The following is an 18688-nucleotide window of genomic DNA, read 5'->3' as shown; positions in this document are numbered from 1 at the left end:
CATGGGGGGGGGGGGGCTTCACCTTCTCACGGGCCTTGTTTCTCCCTTATCTAGCTAGTAGCTGGGATCAGAGGAAGCGGCGGGGAAAGAGGTCCCAGGCAGAGGCAGCCTAGCAGATAGCCCTAGGGACAGTAGAAAAGAAAGGGTTGAAGATGTTGCCACCCTGGGAAAGGGTGTTCCTGAACAGTAATAATAATAATAATAATAATAATAATAATAATAATAAAAAGACGAGGTGGCTGCTTTTAGAATTCAGAGATCCCTCTGGGCATCCTAAAAGCAAAGTATCCAGACGGGTTATCTGGATGCTAGACTCCCTAGTCTTCCTTTCCCGCTCTTTGGCCTTCACCCTGTCCCTCCTTCTTGGTCTGTCCTCTTGTTCCTTACTTTGCACAGCTCCACTTTAACATCTCTTTGTCCCCTGCAGATAGGGGAAATGTTTCATCCTTCAACCTCCTGCATGTGGTGGTCCTTGGCTCTTCTGTCACGGTTTTCTTCGGGACTGACCCCAGGGACATCTATCTCGATGCCATTCTGAGCTCTCTGCCTCTCCCTTCCGTTCACTCTTTGGTCCTACTCATCCCTTCCCTCTGGGATCCTCCTTGTTTACCTGACTCTAGTCCCCCCCCTCCACATTTCCGAACCTCTCCAGCTACCTCTGTGGCGCCCACCCGAGTCTCATAAACCCCGCCCCTCTCTGCCCCTCCCTCCTCACGGCTTCCGCGGCCCAATTAGGCGCCTGTCCCGCCCGCAGCCCCACCCCTCGCCCTCTCTGAGCCCGGCGAAGCGGGTGGGCGGGGCCCAACGGAGGGGGCGGTGGCCCCAACCCGAGAAGGCGGGAGGAGCTAAGCGCCAGGCGGGAGGCGGTGGCCACCGCGTTCAGTCCGGCAGCGCAGCGGGAGGGAAGCACGAGGCCGAAGCCCGCTGCTGGGCTCCGCAGCGCAAGCAGCGCAGCGCGGCGCCCGGGCCCCGGCCCCATGCCCGCAGCCCCGCCGGACCGCCCTTGAGCGCGGGCATTACGCCCGCGCCCCCTACCCGCCGGCACCATTGCCCCGACGGCGCGGCCGGGTGGCCCGGCTCTCCCCAGGCTCCGCGCCGGCCGGAAAACGCTGCTGGCAGCCGCCGCGGGCGTGGTGATGCTGCTCGTGCTGGTGGTGCTCATCCCGGTGCTGGTGAGCTCGGGCGGCCCGGACGGCCACTATGAGATGCTGGGCACCTGCCGCATGGTGTGCGACCCCTACCCCGCGCGGGGCCCCGGCGCCGGCGCGCGGTCCGACGGCGGCGACGCTCTAAGCGAGCAGAGCGGTGCGCCCCCGCCCTCCACGCTGGTGCAGGGCCCCCAGGGGAAGCCGGGCCGCACCGGCAAGCCGGGCCCCCCCGGGCCTCCAGGGGACCGGGGCCCTCCGGGTCCTGTGGGACCGCCGGGGGAAAAGGGTGAGCCAGGCAAGCCTGGTCCTCCTGGCCTGCCGGGTTCAGGAGGCAGCGGCGCCATCAGCACGGCCACCTATACCACGGTGCCACGCGTGGCCTTCTATGCCGGCCTCAAGAACCCTCATGAGGGTTACGAGGTGCTCAAGTTTGACGACGTGGTCACCAACCTAGGCAACAACTACGATGCGGCCAGCGGCAAGTTTACATGCAACATTCCTGGCACCTACTTTTTCACCTACCACGTTCTCATGCGCGGCGGCGACGGCACCAGTATGTGGGCGGACCTCTGCAAGAACGGCCAGGTGGGCCATGAGGGCGCATGGGGCTGACCTGGGGGCAGGGCACCCAGGGAGCCCCAGCAGAATGCGTTTTGGATCAGAGTCGACAGGCATACCAGGCAGGCGTAGGTGTAGACGCTAAAGCGGCCCCCTTAACTATCACATGAAGAATGATTGCAATTAACAGGCACCCCTGACTCTTCAGCCCTTGGGCTCGAGCTCTAAGGCAAGTGGTTCAGAGGAGTGAAAATGCGTAAAGATAAATCCAGCTAGTCAGATCATAAGGCTCTAGGGCGCGCGGACCGGTCCTTGGGGGTTTGGCCCTTGGGAGGCTGATTCAGGTTGATTTCACTCCAGAGCTAAGATTCAAGCTGACGCTGACTGGCTTTAAGGGAACAGCAAAGATGTGCTCTAGGGCACGGATAAGGAGAAACAGTCTCCACGCCGGAGGACGCTAAACCAAGTGGCTAGGGCGCGCAGGAGAAGGGGGGCTGCGGGAAATGTTTTGGGCACAAAGGCAAAGGGAGTCCGGCACCCAATAGCCTTAGCTGCAGTACGTCCCTGGCTCTAGAGAAGGAATTCTCGAGCTGGTCTGATACCCTTTGCAAACACCGTGGAATGCGCAACCTTTTCCCAGAGTCTCAGAGCTATCCAGCGCCTCCGGGGAAAAGTTTCCTCCAGAGGCGGCGCAGAGTGATAGAAACTCCCCTCCTTAAGGTCTCCAGGTCCAATTCCTCCATTATCCTAGAAGATAGGGAGGTGGAAAGGTCTTCCTTGTTCCGTGGATTGCTTGGGTCGGAGATAGGGAAGGCGGGCGGGCGCACAGCGTTTTCCTTGGAACCACCCACCCTGGTTTCCCAGTTCCCAGCGCTCTCACCTCTGGATAACGTGAGCCCCACCCCGGGGGCGTGGTCAGGTTGAACCTTCTCTTCTCTGAGGCCAGAGGGTCAAAACTGAGGTAGACTGGTGAAATTAGAAGGAACCCCCTGTGATTGAGACTCCAGATCTTCTCGGAACCCCTCCCACTGCAGCACTATCCTGCTCTGGGTTCTGCAAAGTTTGGGGACAGGAGAGTGGGCAGAAAGCCTATCGGCATGGAAGTCTGTCTTCTTTTTTCTTCTGCCTGCTTCCTCCGCTCCCCAGTATGGTTTCTGCCTCTTCTTTCTCTGTCTCTTGACCATTTCTTAGCGGAATCTGCCATTCATCTATGTCTGTCTTCTCTGGGTCCACCCCCCTCCCCCCTATAGCTGTATCTCTCTCCCATTTGTGTCTATCAGGCTTCTGGTGACTCTCCTCTTTGTCCTTGGTTCCTGACCAAATGGAAAGCCCCAGAATCCAGCAAAGGCTCATTCTGCAGACAGCCCCACAAGTCCCCTTATTAATCACCAATAAGGCATGCAGCAATGTCACCTTCATTGATGACATTCCTTCCTTCCTCAAAGAAAGTTTGAGCCGGCCCAAAGCCAAGGTTTAGGGGACTGGAGGCTTGCTGGAATTGAGTGGTTACTGGGCCTTTAGACTCTGCCCCACCACAGGGGTCTCCCAGCAGGGTCCCAGCAACAGAGCTGAGGAAGCTCCTCAGAGAGCATGTACTTGGAATGGGGCCACTTGCCTTAGCGTCCTGGAACTGAAACCATTCCCCAAAAGTCTTTCCCCTCCCTCAGAGACACAGTGTCAGCACAGCCTGATGAAGAAGAGATCTCAAGGCGGGAGAACCACAGGCTGCCAGAGGCCCACTGAGGGTGACTTTAGGGTTTCAGAGACTCTGCACATTAACAGTTACTCAAGACAACCCCCTTGGGTGGTGGTGGCACATGCCTTTAATCCCAGCACTTGGGAGATAGAGGCAGGTGGATCTCTGTGAGTTCGAGGCCAACCCTGGTCTACATGAGCTAGTTCCAGGACAGGCTCCAAAGCTATAGAGAAACCCTGTCTCAAAAAAAAAAATAGACACCCAATGATAAGAACAGCAATGGAGTCTGCGGCCTCCTCCCCAGTATCCTTTTGTGCCTCCTTCCAGATTGTCCAAGAGGCTCACTGAATCTCACCAGTCATTCCACACGTTTGTCATGACCCCCTACAGGAAACACGGTGTGAGGCTTGTTTGGCACCAAGGGTTTAGCCCATTTGCCCACTGGGTCTTTATGGCTTATGTAGTAGAGACAGTAGTGGTCATATGATAACTCACTCAGTTGCACTCAGCTGCATTGAAGGTGGGCTTAGAATGCATCTGGCAACTCTTGTCTCCAAATGTGTTGTCTGAGAGAGTGATTCAGCGGGTTGGTCCTACCCTAGCTCAGAACCACTTGGCAGGAAGGAAAGGATGCTGAACCTGGGTTTGCCAGGTAAGGAGAGGCCACTAAAGAGGAAGGAAATAGTTAGAGGTAGGGGAGAACATTTTACTAAGGAGAGAAGACGATGACAGGGCTGCACAGTGGGTGGAAACAGAGGAAAGGAGCTTCTGCCTTCCGTGCCTTCAGGACAGAGGTCACCAGAGTGTTGAGTGCCTAGATTCCTGCTTTCAAAGAGGTTGCCAGTTCTTTGGGAAGGCAGATCAATTCTGGGCAAGAAGAGTGGAGAAAGGGGTTTGCCATCTGATGCCTAGTGCCCAAGGACCTTTGTCCAAGGTCCACTGCCCTCCCTCCACAGGGATAGCTTTGTGTCAATCCCCCCAATCTGATAGCCCCTGGTATTAGTGCTTAGAATGAGGCGTCTGAGGAAAGGGTTCTAGGATCGGGGTGACTGTCTACCTCCATATCTGGTTCAGATAGATTAGGGTGGACACAAAATTGATCAACATGGCTATAGGAAGAGGTTGTGTGAGGACATGCCAGTGGTCAGTGCTGTTTGTCCAGGGAAGGGGACACGGGGAGGTGAGTCTACACATGGGTGAGGGCTTGGAGGGCAAAGGCTGGCAGAGATGTGTAAATTGAGGTCTGTGCCATAAAAAACTCCTGGGGAATCACCTCACCTGGAGGGTGGAAAGAGACCCAGCTGCCCTCGCTAGTTTCTGGTACCATTCACAGCACAGAGCCTAGTACCACGCAAGGAAGGGGCCCGGTAAACCTATGAGTCCTCTGTGAACCAGGCACCTTGGCCACTTCTGGGAGCCACACCTGCAAACCCAAGACCTAAGCCTGGACTGGGGACAGGAGCCATTTCCCTGACTATAGCCTAGCAACTCGGTTCTCTTGGTTGAACCACTGCCTCAGTTTCCCCTCTTGGCAGTCCCTCCTGACATGGAATGGGCTGCTTTCTGGATTCCATGGCAACCTCAATTCTCCCATCTTTCCTACGGCTCCCAAGAGGAGCTGGATGCTTCAACGGCTTCCAGTCTTGAATGGAGAACCGGGACCCCTGGGTTCCGTTTCAGGATCTCCCGTTGTCTAGGGATGGAAGGGCATCAATTCTTGCTGCTTCCTTGGATAATTAGGATAATTACAGCAACAATCATGGTGATGAATAAATAATAAACGTAAGCATAACACTTGTGATGCCCGTCACATCACCCGGAGATTCCTGTTGACGGATGGCTGTGCTCTAATGGATCTGGCTATTAAAGAGCACACTGTTTTAATGAGTTAAGTCTAAATTAATCTGGGTAATAAAAATAATTGTTATTAGTAGTAATTTATTAGCAAAGATAACGAAGTGCACGTGTAATAATAAATACTACCAGGATTAGGGCCCAGGGAACAATACAGAAGTTGGCTGTTTTGCTTTTTGCTCTTCTCTGCTAGTTTAAAGCCCTAGCAAGGCTTAATTTTTTCTTTACCATCTAAAGGCGTTTGTAAAGGTGGCAGTAGTGAGATAGGGACTTCTCATCCAGTTTTCTAGACAGAGAAACCGAAGCTTTAAATTAACAGTTCCTCTTTTTTTTTTTTTTTTGGAGGGGTGGGGAGACAGGATTTTTCTATGTAGCCCTGGATGGCCTTGAATTCAAAGAAGCCCGCCTGCCTCTGCCTCCCGGGGACTGGGATGAAAGATGGAAGTACACCAGTATTGCCGGGCACACCTTTAAAATTTTATTACATTATTGAGGTGGGGACACAACACTTCTTGGTGTGGAGATCAGAGACCAACTTGCAGGAGTCAGTTCTGTCCCTACCATGCGGATTTCCATCTGGGAACTGAATTCAGGTCATCAGGCTTTGGCAGTAGGGGTACCTTTACCTTCTCACCAGCCCCTTCTCCTGCTTTGTTTTAGGAGATGTCTCCCCAGTTAGAATCCACATAGTTCCAGCGCTGGCTGGAGAAGCGGTTAAGGAGAGATAACATTGGATAACAGTGGAAGGACATTGACTTTTGGGAAGCTGCATTCAAATGTGGTGGGCCCTCTTGGGTGCAGCATTGCTGCGGAGGCTGCTGGCTTAGCAAAGATGACCCGCAGTTGTGCTTTCCTTGTCTCCCCCTCCCCCCACGCTTACACCCTCTGCCCGCTGTGCTTTGGCATCAGCCGAGGTTGCAGGAGCTGTCTTCAGAGGAGCGGCATAGAGAGGAACTGTGGGAGAGCCTGCTTGAGAACCCAGTTCAACGTAGCCTTCCCCACTGCTGGCCACAACCCAGGGGATGGCTTTTCTCCTCTCGCTCTCTCTTTTTAATTTTTAAAGTTTATTTTATGTGGATGGGTACTTTGCCTGCACGTATGTCTGTTCATCACATGTGTGCCTGGTGCCTTTGGAGGACAGAAGAGGGCATAGGATCCCCTGGAGCTGGTGTTACAGGCAGTTGTGATGTAGGTTCTGGGAATCGAACCTGGGTCCTCTGGCTGTGGTCTTCTCCACTGAGCCAACTCTCCAGCCCCTCTTCTTCTGTTCCTTACTCTTTATTTCAGGGAGATCCTAAGTCCTAAAGCTTAGTTCTCTCGTTGCTTCAGAAATGTCCACAGATAATTCAACCACCAGTATCCTCCTCTCAATGTCTTAAAACTAGTCAGAGCATCCAAAAGTCGTGGCAATATTCAGATTTCTTTGCTAGTGCTTCCCTTGAGCGGTCCCCTCCTGTCCTCATGTCCCTTCAAGACAAGGACCACTGAGTATGTAAGGCCTCAATTCCTTTCTTCCCATCCTGTTCCTCTCTGCTACCCTAGGAAGAGACATGATCATCCTTTGGCCAGGGATGTAGCTGTAACTCCCAGAGGCCTTGGGCAGGGAGGTCAATCAAAGGCCAGGAGAGGAAATAATTACCAGGCCTTGAGTCTCAGTGGCAAGGTAAAAGAGACTCTGGAATGAGCTTTGGATAGGACCAAAGGTTCAGCCCCAGTTCTTGGGTGGCTCCTTACTGGCAGCCTGGTATTACCCCAGCTGCCTCACCTCTGGCCAAGCTGTATCCTTTGTCCATCCATTTCCATGAGAGCAGGTGGGTGTGAGGGAAAGGAAAACATCATTGATATTGAAGCAGAGAGGAAGGAATGCTGAGGACAGATCTTCCATCTCAGGAAGCACAAGGCAGCCCTCTATGCAAGGAAGGACTTCCAAGCTGGGCCACCCTGGAGGCACTGAGGTGGGCAGCAGGCAGATGGTAAGACCTGCAGGAGTTACAGAGGAAGACTCCATCTGGACTTCGGATTCGGCGCAGTTGTGCCCTGCCCTAGAATCCAGGGCTTCTCTATGGCTGCTCCCAAAATGTGATGCATGATTAAAAGGGGGTAGGGTGGGCTGGTGGGTGGGAAAACTGGACCTGAGGGCCCCCAGATCCTCACCGTGTGGCTGCCTCACCCCCTTCCCCTCTCACACTGCCCCATTCCCCATCCCTAACCCCACCTCCACCCCGCCCCCCCACGCTCCTCCCCCACCCGTAGGTGCGGGCCAGCGCCATCGCCCAGGATGCAGACCAGAACTACGACTATGCTAGCAACAGCGTGATCCTGCACCTGGACGCAGGCGATGAGGTCTTCATCAAGCTGGACGGAGGCAAAGCGCATGGTGGCAACAGCAACAAATACAGCACTTTCTCTGGCTTCATCATCTATTCAGACTGAGCCCCTGCACCCCTTTCCATCCGTTGCTCTTCATCCCTGGGGCTCCCCTCTCCGGAGAGGCAAACGAGAACCCATTCCCTACTCATTTTCAAATTGCCTGGCCCAGACTGCCAACCCTCCCAGGCTGAATCGCCCCCAGCCCGCCTCCAACCACCCAGTCCAGGCCTTTACTCCATGGAGCGCTAAATCCCCTCTCCGGCTCTCCCCCCTCCCCCACCCGCACGCAGTTCCGGCCCGGGTGGCAGGTCGCCTTCCAGGTCCCAGCCTGCACTGTATATGTGTACAATAGGACTGTTTACTGCCCACCCCGTCCTGCCAGCCAGCCCCAGTCTGGGGGGAGGGGAGTTGGCGCTGTTGCTTCCTGCGGAGTGACCCCCGCCTCGGGTAGAAGCGGGTTAGGGGCTGGATAACTTCCCAGCACCCACAAAACCCTGGAACAGCTGCAACTGGTCTGACCAAAGCTATAATAAAAACATTTCCACCCCGTGGGGATTTCAGTCTGTGCCCTGGGCAAGTCTGTAGGAGGTACCCTGGACCTTGTCCTCTAGACTGGGAAGGAGCATGGTAAAAGTTTCTAGGGACAGCCAAATGCTGGAATCAGCTGCTTCGGGAGAAGGACCAAAAGGTCTGGTGCTTACCACAGCCCACGTGGGCAGCTGGAGTGGGAGGAGTGGGAAGCAATGCCGTTATATCTTATGTGGGGGTGAAGTGCCATTTTTGCATTGGCTTCGTTGGGAACAAGGTACAGACAACTTTTTTTTTTTTTTTTTTTTTTTGGTTTTTCGAGACAGGGTTTCTCTGTGGCTTTTGAAGCCTGTCCTGGAACTAGCTCTGTAGACCAGGCTGGTACAGACAACTTTTTAAGCAGAGAGCCTAGGTTCTTGTGATCCAAGTTCCTCTCCTGCTGGTGAAAGCCACAGAAAGAACCAAGCTTTGCCCTAAAAGCTAGTTAACCTTGTTCCAAGCGCTACTCCTGGCCCCTAGTTTTTCATCAGTAAAATGTGGGAAAGGATATCCACTTACCCCATTGAAGATTAGAGAGGTATAATGTGCATGCTCAGAGTCCATAGCTCTTCCTCTTTAGACGTCATGTTTTTACGTACTCTCCCACCCACGCTGGAGTTGGATGAATGGGCAGGTTTGGTTGTTAAGTTCTGTGGTTGTATTTGAATCCCAGTCACCCTGAGTCTCTCTGGCCTGCCTCTGCCTCTTTCGACTTCTTGTAACTGGCAAGCTGCAACACCCAGACAGATACAGCATTTCTAAATTATTATAGCTACTATTTAGAAAACCCCCACGTGTGTCACACTGGGTAGGCACTTTTTATTTTTTTAAATATATATTTAAATATATTTTTTTAAATATTTATTTATCATGTATACAATATTCTGTCTGTGTATATGCCTGCAGGCCAGAAGAGGGCACCAGACTTCATTATAGATGGTTGTGAGCCACCATGTGGTTGCTGGGAATTGAACTCAGGACCTTTGGAAGAGCAGGCAATGCTCTTAACCACTGAGCCATCTCTCCAGCCCCGGGTAGGCACTTTATAAACATTTCCTCACAGTTGTGTGTGGGGTGCAAAAATGGGTTCATGAAAAGATTTCCCACGCCCACAGGTGCTTTTATTTTGTCTAATTTTTTTTTTCTGAGACAAGATTTCACAGTGTAGCCCTGGCTGGCTGGAACTCACTCTGTAGACCAGGCTGGCCTACAACTCACAGAGATCCGCCTGCCTCTGCCTCTAGAGTGCTGGGATTAGAGGTGTGCCACCACTGCCCAGCTTGTTTCGTGCATTTTAATGATATATTTATTTTGAGATGGAGTCTCGCTCACCATCTTACCAGGTGGGTCATCACTCCCGAGCTCACACGAGCCTCTTGTTCCAGCTTCTCGGGGATTACAGGGGCACTGCTTTACTCCTGGCTGTTTTATCCACTTTTAGATAAAGAAACCGAAGTTCAGAGAGGTTACGTAGCTGGCCAAATCATGGGGCTACAAACCGGCAAATGCCAACCTTTGAGCCAAGCATAGTGCTCTTACCCAGTGCTCCATATTCATGAGGAACTGGTATATTCAAAGAAGAGTTGAGACTGGAGCTGAGGTAGCCCTGCCCCTTTCTTCTCCTTCCACCCCAGCCCTACAGAGACCTGATGCATTAATAAACATCTGCCATGGGCCGCAGCCACGGGCTGGGGCTTTTGGAGAATGCCAAGGCTCTACATTGAGGGAAGGTCCCATCTGGCTCGCCAGTCTGGCTCAGCTGGAGAGACAGGAAGGAGGGGTAGCCACCCTCCTGGCCAGGCCCCATGTATGGACCCTTGTCATAGCTGGCAGATTTGAATGGCTTTCTTTATCTTCCCTTCTCTCCCCTATTTCCCCCCGCTGCCAGCTGTGACCATTTAATAAAATTAGTTTAATGCTTGTTCCCTCCCTGTGGGATCTGGAGATTGAAATCTGCAGGTCCCCACAAACCCAATAAAACCCCTGGCAGCTCTGGATGGAACTGGAGACTCCGTGGGAAGTGTGATTAGATTAGAAGGCACTCCTCCTGTCCCCAGGGATGTCCACAGCTGCCTCTGACTCTTTGATAGCCACACTGGCTCAGAATTACCCAGTGACCATACTTGGGGGTATCCGCCCTAACCTAGAGACCATAAGGACTGTCCCAGGACCTATGGCCAGGTAGGATGTCTGTGGCACACCTAGGAATGACTGAAGCCAAGGGGTTTTTCTACCTTTGCAAGGCTTCAGGAATGTCCCGCGATGCCAGCTGCTTGGCACTTAGGCGATATCCCAGCTGCAAGGGAATCTGCTAAGTGTCTTCTCCATCAAACAGTGACTCCCTAAAGACAAAAATCTGTTTTCTCCCTCAGATGAGAGACAGCTGATGAGGGGCAAGAGCTATGTCTCCACTATTCAGACTGGAAAGTCTTCTGAAGGCAAGGCTTGTGTCTCCTGCATCAGACTCGTGGGACCTCAAAGTCTGTACTTTCTTCTCACACTCACCTAAATCCTTGACAGAGAGCTGTATATCTGCTTCCATCAGTAACTGATCCCTCAGTGTAGAGGTGGTGGTTCCCACTAGTAGGTCTGTGGGTAGACACAAGCTTACTTTTCTGTTCGTCTAGGCCTTTCTGAGATGAGGGGACTGTTTACCCGTGAGCTAGGGTAACCTTGAAGACAAGATTGTCTCCTTTAAGCTGGGAGTTCTCTAAGAGCAGATGGCCTGTCTCGCCTCAGCCTCCTCAGTCTGGGGCTCTTTAGGTACAGGGATATTCCGGAGCAGGGCTAGGTGGGGAGTGGAAGAAGGCTGGACAGACAGAACGCCAGGCCACTCTAGGGAATGGGAGCTAGAAGTCTCCCCAGGTTACCCCCCACCCCACTCTAGGAAGTGGAAGCAAGAAGTCTCCCCAGGCCTCAGGTTAGCTCCGCTTTCCCCCCACTCCTACTCCCCTCCCCCACCCCCGCTTTAGACTAATTAAGGAAGAATGTCTCTGTCAGGAGGGGAGTGAGGATGGAGATATCCCCAGAGTTCACTCACACAGGAATGGCAGCCCATTCTCTATCCAAGCAGCTGCCAGCCATAGGTGCTAGCGTCACCCTGGTTTCTGAGGTTACTAGGTCCAGAGGGGGCAGTGGGGTCCACTGCTGGGGACTGCCCTAATTGGACGACTTTGCAGGAAGGCCAGGCAGGTGCACTCAGCCCTCCGCTTCAGCTTCCTACAACACATCTGCCATGTCGAGGTCTAGGGGTTAATTGGCTCCTGCCTCACTCCTGGTGACCAATATTTCATTTACTGCTCAGAGGGGGAGCTGCCCAGACAATCAATCCTGGACAAGTGTCCAGGAGGTAGGGGAGCTGGGAGGGCACAGGAGCTGTTCAGGGAGGAGTTTGGGGGCGCTGGGGAAGGGGTGGTGGCCAACTAACTCTTCAAAGCAGCTCTGACCCTGGCTGGAGTTCTGCTGACCATGATAACAGCCCCAGGACCCTCAAAGGCCAAGAGCAGATTCCAGGGGTCCAGGGGCTTCCGCTCTGCAGCCAGCCATGCCGTTTCCCTGTCCTGGCACTGCTGCATTCCTTGATCTAGATGCTCCCCAGACGAGGCTGTGACAGGCTAGGTACTGTTAATAAGGCCTATTTTCACATGTCACGAAGGTATATATGAGAAACCGAATTGGAGGTGTGAGTTCCTAGCTCCCAGGTAACGAACCTTAAAATTCTACAAATGAAGTGATAATGGGGTGAAAGTGAACAGCCTGTACGTGCTTGGGACAGGAAGGGCCCTGGAAGGGTGACTGCGGAACAGCAGCTAGTGGCTGAAAGGGACCAGAGGACTCTCCCGCCCCGGGCATTTTCCATGCGCTGCCCAATTGTCTCATCTGCTGAAGCTGAGAATCGAAGCCACAGAGTGGGTGGCTTCCATTCCACAGCTGGAAACACAGGGGCCCAGAAAAGGTTGCCCAGGGCAGTGCTCGAACCAGAGATCGCAGGACCTAGTGGACAAGCTGGGAGTGGAGGGAGACGAAAGACCCGGGTCAAGTCCTGGCCCTGGTACATGTTCTAGGAAAGACGCTTCATTTTCCTGACCCTTTGTTTCCTCATCTACAAAACGGGGCTGGGTGACAAAATCGACTTGCAAGGCTCTCGTGAGGATGTGAATGAGAACTTGTAAGTTATGAGGAAAAATGCATATGTGTTGTTATTGTTGTAATCCAAGTTCCCTGAGCCCTGCGATGTACTGCGATGTATGTCAGGGCCTGGGGTTAACATGATGCTTCCTAAGAGACAACACCTGGGTTGTTTCCCAGCCTGTTAACAACCAAGTAAGTGGGGGACTCCAAGGGGAGGATCTGGTATGGGGGATCCAGGAGGGAGAGCTAAGGATTCAGAATGTGCTCTCTGGTCTCCATTCCGGACTCTACTACCCTTCTGCTCTGTGGTTCCCAGTTGGTGTGAGAACAAGAATACCCCAAGGCCTCCATCTGTTCCTGTCTGGATCTCCTCTGAACACCTACGTATATACAGCCAAGGCCCTTGCTCAGTGCCAAGGAGCTGGACAAGAAGCCACTAGAGCAGTGGTTCTCAATCTGTGGGTCCCAGCCCCTTTGAGGAAGTCAAGCGGTTTTTTCGCAGGGGTCGCCTAAGGCCATTGGAAAACACAGATGTTTACAATTCATAACAGTAGCAAAATTACAGTTATGAAGTAGCAATGAAAATAATTCTATGGTTGAGGGTCAGCACAACATGAGGGACTATATTAAAGGGTCGCAGCATCAGGAGGTTGAGAACCAGAGCACTGGAGATTCAAGATACCTGTGGGGACAGGGTACAGCCACCCCCAGCATGGTGGCTTGTGAAGGCAGGGGAAGCTGCACCAAGTGTGAACAGGGGTTGCTGTGTCGCAACTACACTATGCGGGGCTTGCTTTGTTCGTGTTTTACACATACACTGGTTTCTATAATCTGAGCCCCTGTACCAGCAATTGTAGTTTGGGGTGACAGTATTTCTTCTTCCATTCCAGGCTGAGCAGTTCTCCTTCCCCTTAGTCACCCAGCAGGCCTTCTGTAATGCCTCCTTCCAGCTGATGAAGGGCAAATCTGAAGGCTTCTCCCCAAGTCCCCAAAGTAGAAGTCTCTTAGGTCCCTCAGAAGGAAGCTCCAGCCTGGGCAGGAAAACTCCAAGGGCAAGAAAGCCACAGACTTCTCCCCGTGGCTGACAGACCAGATGTAGAGATGGATCTGCTAGGACCCTTGGCTACCACAGCTGCCTGCAGAATACCTGTGCGCTAGTCAAAGCCCAGGTCTTTCGCCTGTTCTTCCACAAAGCCTTCTGGTGAGGGCCAGGCTCAATCTTTTCCATAGAGGACAATGTTTCCTTTAGTATATGACACTGTGCCAGCCACATAAGAACCATTCTGCCATAATGTTAGCTACTTCTTTTTCTCCTTCTCTCTCTCTCTCTCTCCATCTTTCTTCAATCCTCCCTCCCTCCCTCCCTCCCTCCCTCCCTCCCTCCCTCCCTCCCTCCTCCTCCTTCTTCTTCTTCTTCTTCTCTCTCTCTCTCTTGCCTTCCCTCTTTCCCTTTCTTCCTTTCTTTTTTGTTTTTTTGAGGCAGAGTCTCCTCTGTGTAACTTTGGAGCCTGTTCTGGCACTTGCTCTGTAGACCAGGCTGGTCCCAAACTCACAGAGATCCCCCTGCCTCTGCCTCCCAACTGCTGGCATTAAAGGCATGAGCCACCACCACCTGGCAATGTTAGCGATTTCAAACATCTCTCACCCTCCTTAAACTCCTCCCTTTCCCTCCATGCTGGCGAATGGGCACTGCGAGACACCAATCAGGTGTCCTTCAGGGTGAAAGGATCTGTTCCCTGACTGCTGGGAGTGCTGCCAGCCAGCCATGTGCAGCTACTGAAAATCCCTCTCCTGGGGGAACTTACCTCTGCCAGCGTGAGTGTGCCTGTCCTCTCATAACTCGCTCCCGCATCTGAGTTTGCCAAGGGCTTTGAGACCTCGGCTCCCTGCCCAGTCCCTCCCCCCCCCCGCCCCTACACAGGACCACTCTGAAGTATCCTAGCTTCAGAGAGCTCAGCAGTTTCTCCCTTTGCTCCATCCTGCACCATCCTCTTCCACAGGCGTTAACTCCCAAAGCAATATGGCTGAAATTAATGAATGAATAAAAACTTGGGACACACCGATTTGCTCCGCAGAACCTACTCTGCAGTGTACCCAGCCTGTCATACTTTGTCTGATTTTAAAAAGAAAATTTTGAGTCAGGGTTTTACTACGTAGCCCTGGCTGGCTTCAAATTCTCTGTGTAGACCAAGCAAGCTGGCAGAGAACAGATCCACCTGCCTCTGCCTCCCGTGCTGGCATTTAAAGTGTGCTCTACCAAACCTGAGTATCTACTTTGATTTTTTTTTTTTTGGTTTGTTTGGGTTTTTTGTTTTGTTTTGTTTTGTTTTCGAGACAGGGTTTCTCTGTAGCTTTGGAGCGTGTCCTGGAACTAGCTCTTGTAAACCAGGCTGGCCTCGAACTCACAGAGATCCGCCTGCCTCTGCCTCCCGAGTGCTGGGATTAAAGGCCTGCACCATCACCACTGTCTGGTTTTGTCTACTTTGATTTTTTGAGACAAGTTGCTCACTGGGGCCTGGGAATTTCTCACCAGTCTGGAATAACTGACTGGTGAGCTTCCAGGATCCACCTGTCCCTACTTCTCCAGCACTGGGATTACAAGTGCATGCCACCATGCTGAGCCTTTTTTTTTTTTTTTTCGAGACAGGGTTTCTCCATAGCTTTTGGTTCCTGTCCTGGAACTAGCTCTTGTAGACCAGGCTGGCCTCGAACTCACAGAGATCCACCTGCCTCTGCCTCCCGAGTGCCGGGATTAAAGGCGTGCGCCACCAACGCCCGGCCATGCTGAGCCTTTTACATGGGTGCTGGGACTGGAACTCAGGGATTCATGCTTGCCTGGCAAGCAGCTTACGGACTGAGCCAGCCGTCTCCCCAGCCCTGATAATCTCGGTTTTGTATTAATCTTCAACTTCTCATACTTCATCAGCTCCTTTCCATCACGGTTTAAATCTTTCTGTGTCAAAGGCCTCCTTAGACACTGTCGTCCCTCTCACCTAACCACTTCCTCTCTATCTGTCCCCCTTGAGAATGAAATGTCCTTAAGGAGTGGTTACTACTTTCCTTTGTCCCATTCTAATCTGGAGGCTGCCAGTCCTCTGAAACTGTGCAAGTCAAGGCCACCGAGGACGCCTCCTTGATAAAGCAAACGGACTCCTTAGCCCTCATCGCGCTTGGCTTCTGTACTAAGTTCGACTGGGTTTGGTTTAAGCTGGTAAGAATGGTATCGTAAAGCTGGCCCTGATGGTACAGGCCTGTAAGCCCAGCTACTTGTCAGGCTGAGGCAGGAGGGTTTTGAGTTCAAGGTCAACCAGGAGGACAGTGAGTTCAAGGGCATCTTGAGCAACTCAGCGAGACTCCGTCTCAAAATAAAAATTAAAATGGAGGGCTAGCGCTATAGCTCGATGGGAGAGCACTTGCCCTAGTTTGTGGGAGACTCTGGGCTCCATTCTCAGTATCACTAGTAAATAGAGGACTGAACAGCAGAGTGATGGGCTTGATCAAAGGACCTTTTCTTTTGGTTGTTGTTGCTTCTTTTGTTTGTTTGTTTGGTTGCTTTTCTGAGATAGGGTTTCTCTGCATAGCCTTGGCTGTCCTGGAACTGGCCCTGTAAAACCAGGCTGGCTTTGAACTCACAGAGACCCACCTGCTTCTGTCTCCCAAGTGCTGGAATTAAAAACATGTGCCACCACTGCCCAGCCCAAGGACCTTTAAAATTTTTCTATTTCTTTTTTAAAATTTTTATTTGTTTGTTTGTTTGCTTATTTGTTTATGTGTTTGAGGTTTTGTCTGCATAGGTGTCTGTGCGTTGCATGCATGACTGTATCTGTCTGTGGAAGCCAGAAGAGGGTGTCAGAGTCCCTGGGATTGGAGTTATGGACCATGATAAGTAGCCATATGGGTGCTGGGAATTGGATTTGAGTCTTCTGGAAGATCACTTAGTATCTCTCCAGCCCCTAAAATTAGTCTATTTCTAAAGCATCTAATGCCAGACCTTGGTGCAAAGATTGTATAAGTTAAACACATAAGAGATGTGGCTCGGTTGTAGTGTCTGCCTGGCATGCACAAGGTCCTAGTTTTGAGCCCCGGAATTAAAAAAGAAAAAGAAAAGAGTGTCCAGATGTGCTTCTCGTCTGCGTCTGCATTCCCTCACCACCTAGGGCTGGCTGTTTCAGCAGTCACAGAAAGTGAGACGTACGTACACCCCACAGGATGTAGCCACACCAGCCAAGAAGCCCTTCTTGCCTGGGCAGAAGACAAAGGCTAAGACTGCACAGTCTTCAGGGCTGGAGTCTGTGTCTTGAGGGTATTTTTCTACATGTATTTATTCACTGTGCATTATTTCACATTTATTTATGCACACCACAATAGGCATGTGGAAGCCATCGACAACCTGAGGAAGTTAATTCTCCCTTCCACCATGTGAATTCTAGGGATTAAACTCCAATCGTCAATTTAGCGGCTTTTACCACTGAGCCACCATGCCAACCCCGCCTTGAGTTTGTACTCGCGTATATATTTTACAGTGTTGGGCATCAAAATGTGGCTTTCTGATTGCTAAGCAAGCACTCTACCGCTAAGCTACATGCTCAACCCTAAGCCTTAAAAATCTTTGTGTTTTGTTTTTGTTTTTTGAGACAGGGTATATTTTATCTTGGCTATCTTGGAGCTCAATATGTAGACCAATCTGGCCTCAAACTCACAGAAAACCTCCTGCCTCCTGAGTGCTGTCATTAAAGGCATGCACCACCATGCCCAGCTGAAATTCTTTGGGTGGGGGAGGGTTGTGAATCAAGATGAGGTTTCTTTGGGTGGTTCTGACTGTCCTGGAACTAGCTCTGTAGGCCAGGCTGGCCTCAAACTCAGAGATCCACCTGCCTCTCTGCCTCCCTGAGTGCTGGGATTAAAGGTGTGCCCCACCATACCCAGCTGAAATTAATTTTTTTAGGATTTAAAAAATAATTATGTGTACATGTATTTGTCTATGGGTGAGTGTTTGCATGCATGTGTAGGTGCTTGCCGAAGAGGGTGTCAGATCCTCTGGAGCTGGAGTTACAGGCAGTTCTGAGCCCCCCAATATGAGTATTGGGAACTCAACTCAGATCCTCTAGAAGAGCTGTAAGTTCTCTTAACGAGTAAACTATCTCTCCAGCCCCTAAGCCTTGAAATTCTTATTGGGCTAATTGTAGGTCAATTTACCTTCTCACAATAAATATAAATAAATAAATACTTCTTTTCTTGGCTTCTAAGATCCAAGCAACAGACACTATGCCAGACTATCCCAGGGGCTCCCTCTATAGCTCTGGTTGGACTCACACTTACTATGTCTATGAAGCTGGCGTTGAACTAGTAACATTCCCCCTCTTTTTCTGCCTTAGCATGTACCGCAATCCCCACCCCTGATACATACCTAATTTTGCCTATAGATTGCAAGCGCCACGTAGCGCTCATCGCTGTGTTCTCTGAGCCTGGCTCTCATAACAACTGTTGAATGAATATGAGAACACCTAGTGTCATTTCACTGAACGTCTACAAGGTGTGTTGCTCACCTTATGGCTTTTTAATTTTTTTTACTTATGGGGTTGGAGATTAAGCTCAGTGGTAGAGCAAAGGCCCTGGATTCAATCCTCAGCTCCGGGGAGTGGGGGTCGGGGCAGGGGGAGACAAAACAAAAAGTGCCAGACTTGGTACCTGTTCTCTTCATGGCCTTCTGAACCCTAACTACACCTAACACCTCTGTACAAACACATCACTGTAAGCGGGAGAGCACCCTTAGCCTGAAAGCTATCCTTAAACAACTGATGCCTTTTGTTGATGGAGAAGGCAAGGTTATCCAGTGTTCTTGCTGCTTTGCAGTAACTGCACCTTCACTCAGCTTTCTTGTTTCGTCCTCACTAAGGGCTGTTCTATTGTTTTGGGTCTAAGAGCTCGGGTCACGTCAACCAGGTATTAATAAAGACGCTACTAACTTGTTGATAGTTGTGATGGAGGAAATTTTTTTCCTTCTTTATATGCTCTAGATCAGCACACAATGTCACAATTTACTGAAAACAGAGAGCAACTAGAGGTCTCATTTTGTAGTCCTGGCTGGTTTTGAACTCACACAGATCCTCCTACCTTGAGTGACGAGATTAAAGGAAGGCGCCACTACAGAAAGGAGGGTGCCCGTTAGGGCAACAGAAACAGATTTAAAATCCTGTCGAATATGTGGTCGCTGTAACTGATGCGGAGCTCAGCAAACAGACGACAGAGATGGGGCGGGGCCCCTCGTTTTACAGCTGGGGGTGGGGACTGGTTTCGGGCGGCAACTCTGGTCAGTCCAGTCTCTGCCAAAGAACCTCCCGCAAGCTAGACCGCAAGTGCGCAG

General features: G+C 51.5%; 1 protein-coding gene across 1 annotated transcript; it reads left to right on the top strand.

Moving 5' to 3' along the window:
• Positions 1-866: 866 nt before the first annotated feature.
• Positions 867-8186, top strand: C1ql1 (complement C1q like 1). Its single transcript, XM_075990583.1, has 2 exons — positions 867-1733; positions 7510-8186. The coding sequence occupies exons 1-2, from the start codon at positions 1137-1139 to the stop codon at positions 7687-7689; spliced, it is 777 nt and encodes a 258-aa protein (XP_075846698.1). The 5' UTR covers positions 867-1136; the 3' UTR covers positions 7690-8186.
• The last annotated feature ends 10502 nt before the right edge of the window (positions 8187-18688 follow it).

The sequence above is a fragment of the Microtus pennsylvanicus genome, chromosome 11 (assembly GCF_037038515.1).
Source record: "Microtus pennsylvanicus isolate mMicPen1 chromosome 11, mMicPen1.hap1, whole genome shotgun sequence".
Lineage (NCBI taxonomy): Eukaryota > Metazoa > Chordata > Mammalia > Rodentia > Cricetidae > Microtus > Microtus pennsylvanicus.
This window is presented reverse-complemented; position numbering and strand designations above follow the sequence as displayed.

Excerpts from the sequence above, each read along its gene's own strand:
- C1ql1 (XM_075990583.1), top strand. The coding sequence starts at position 1,137 with ATGCTGCTCGTGCTGGTGGTGCTCATCCCGGTGCTGGTGAGCTCGGGC. Across the intron at positions 1,734-7,509 it reads ACCTCTGCAAGAACGGCCAG|GTGCGGGCCAGCGCCATCGC; the intron begins GTGGGCCATGAG and ends CCCCACCCGTAG.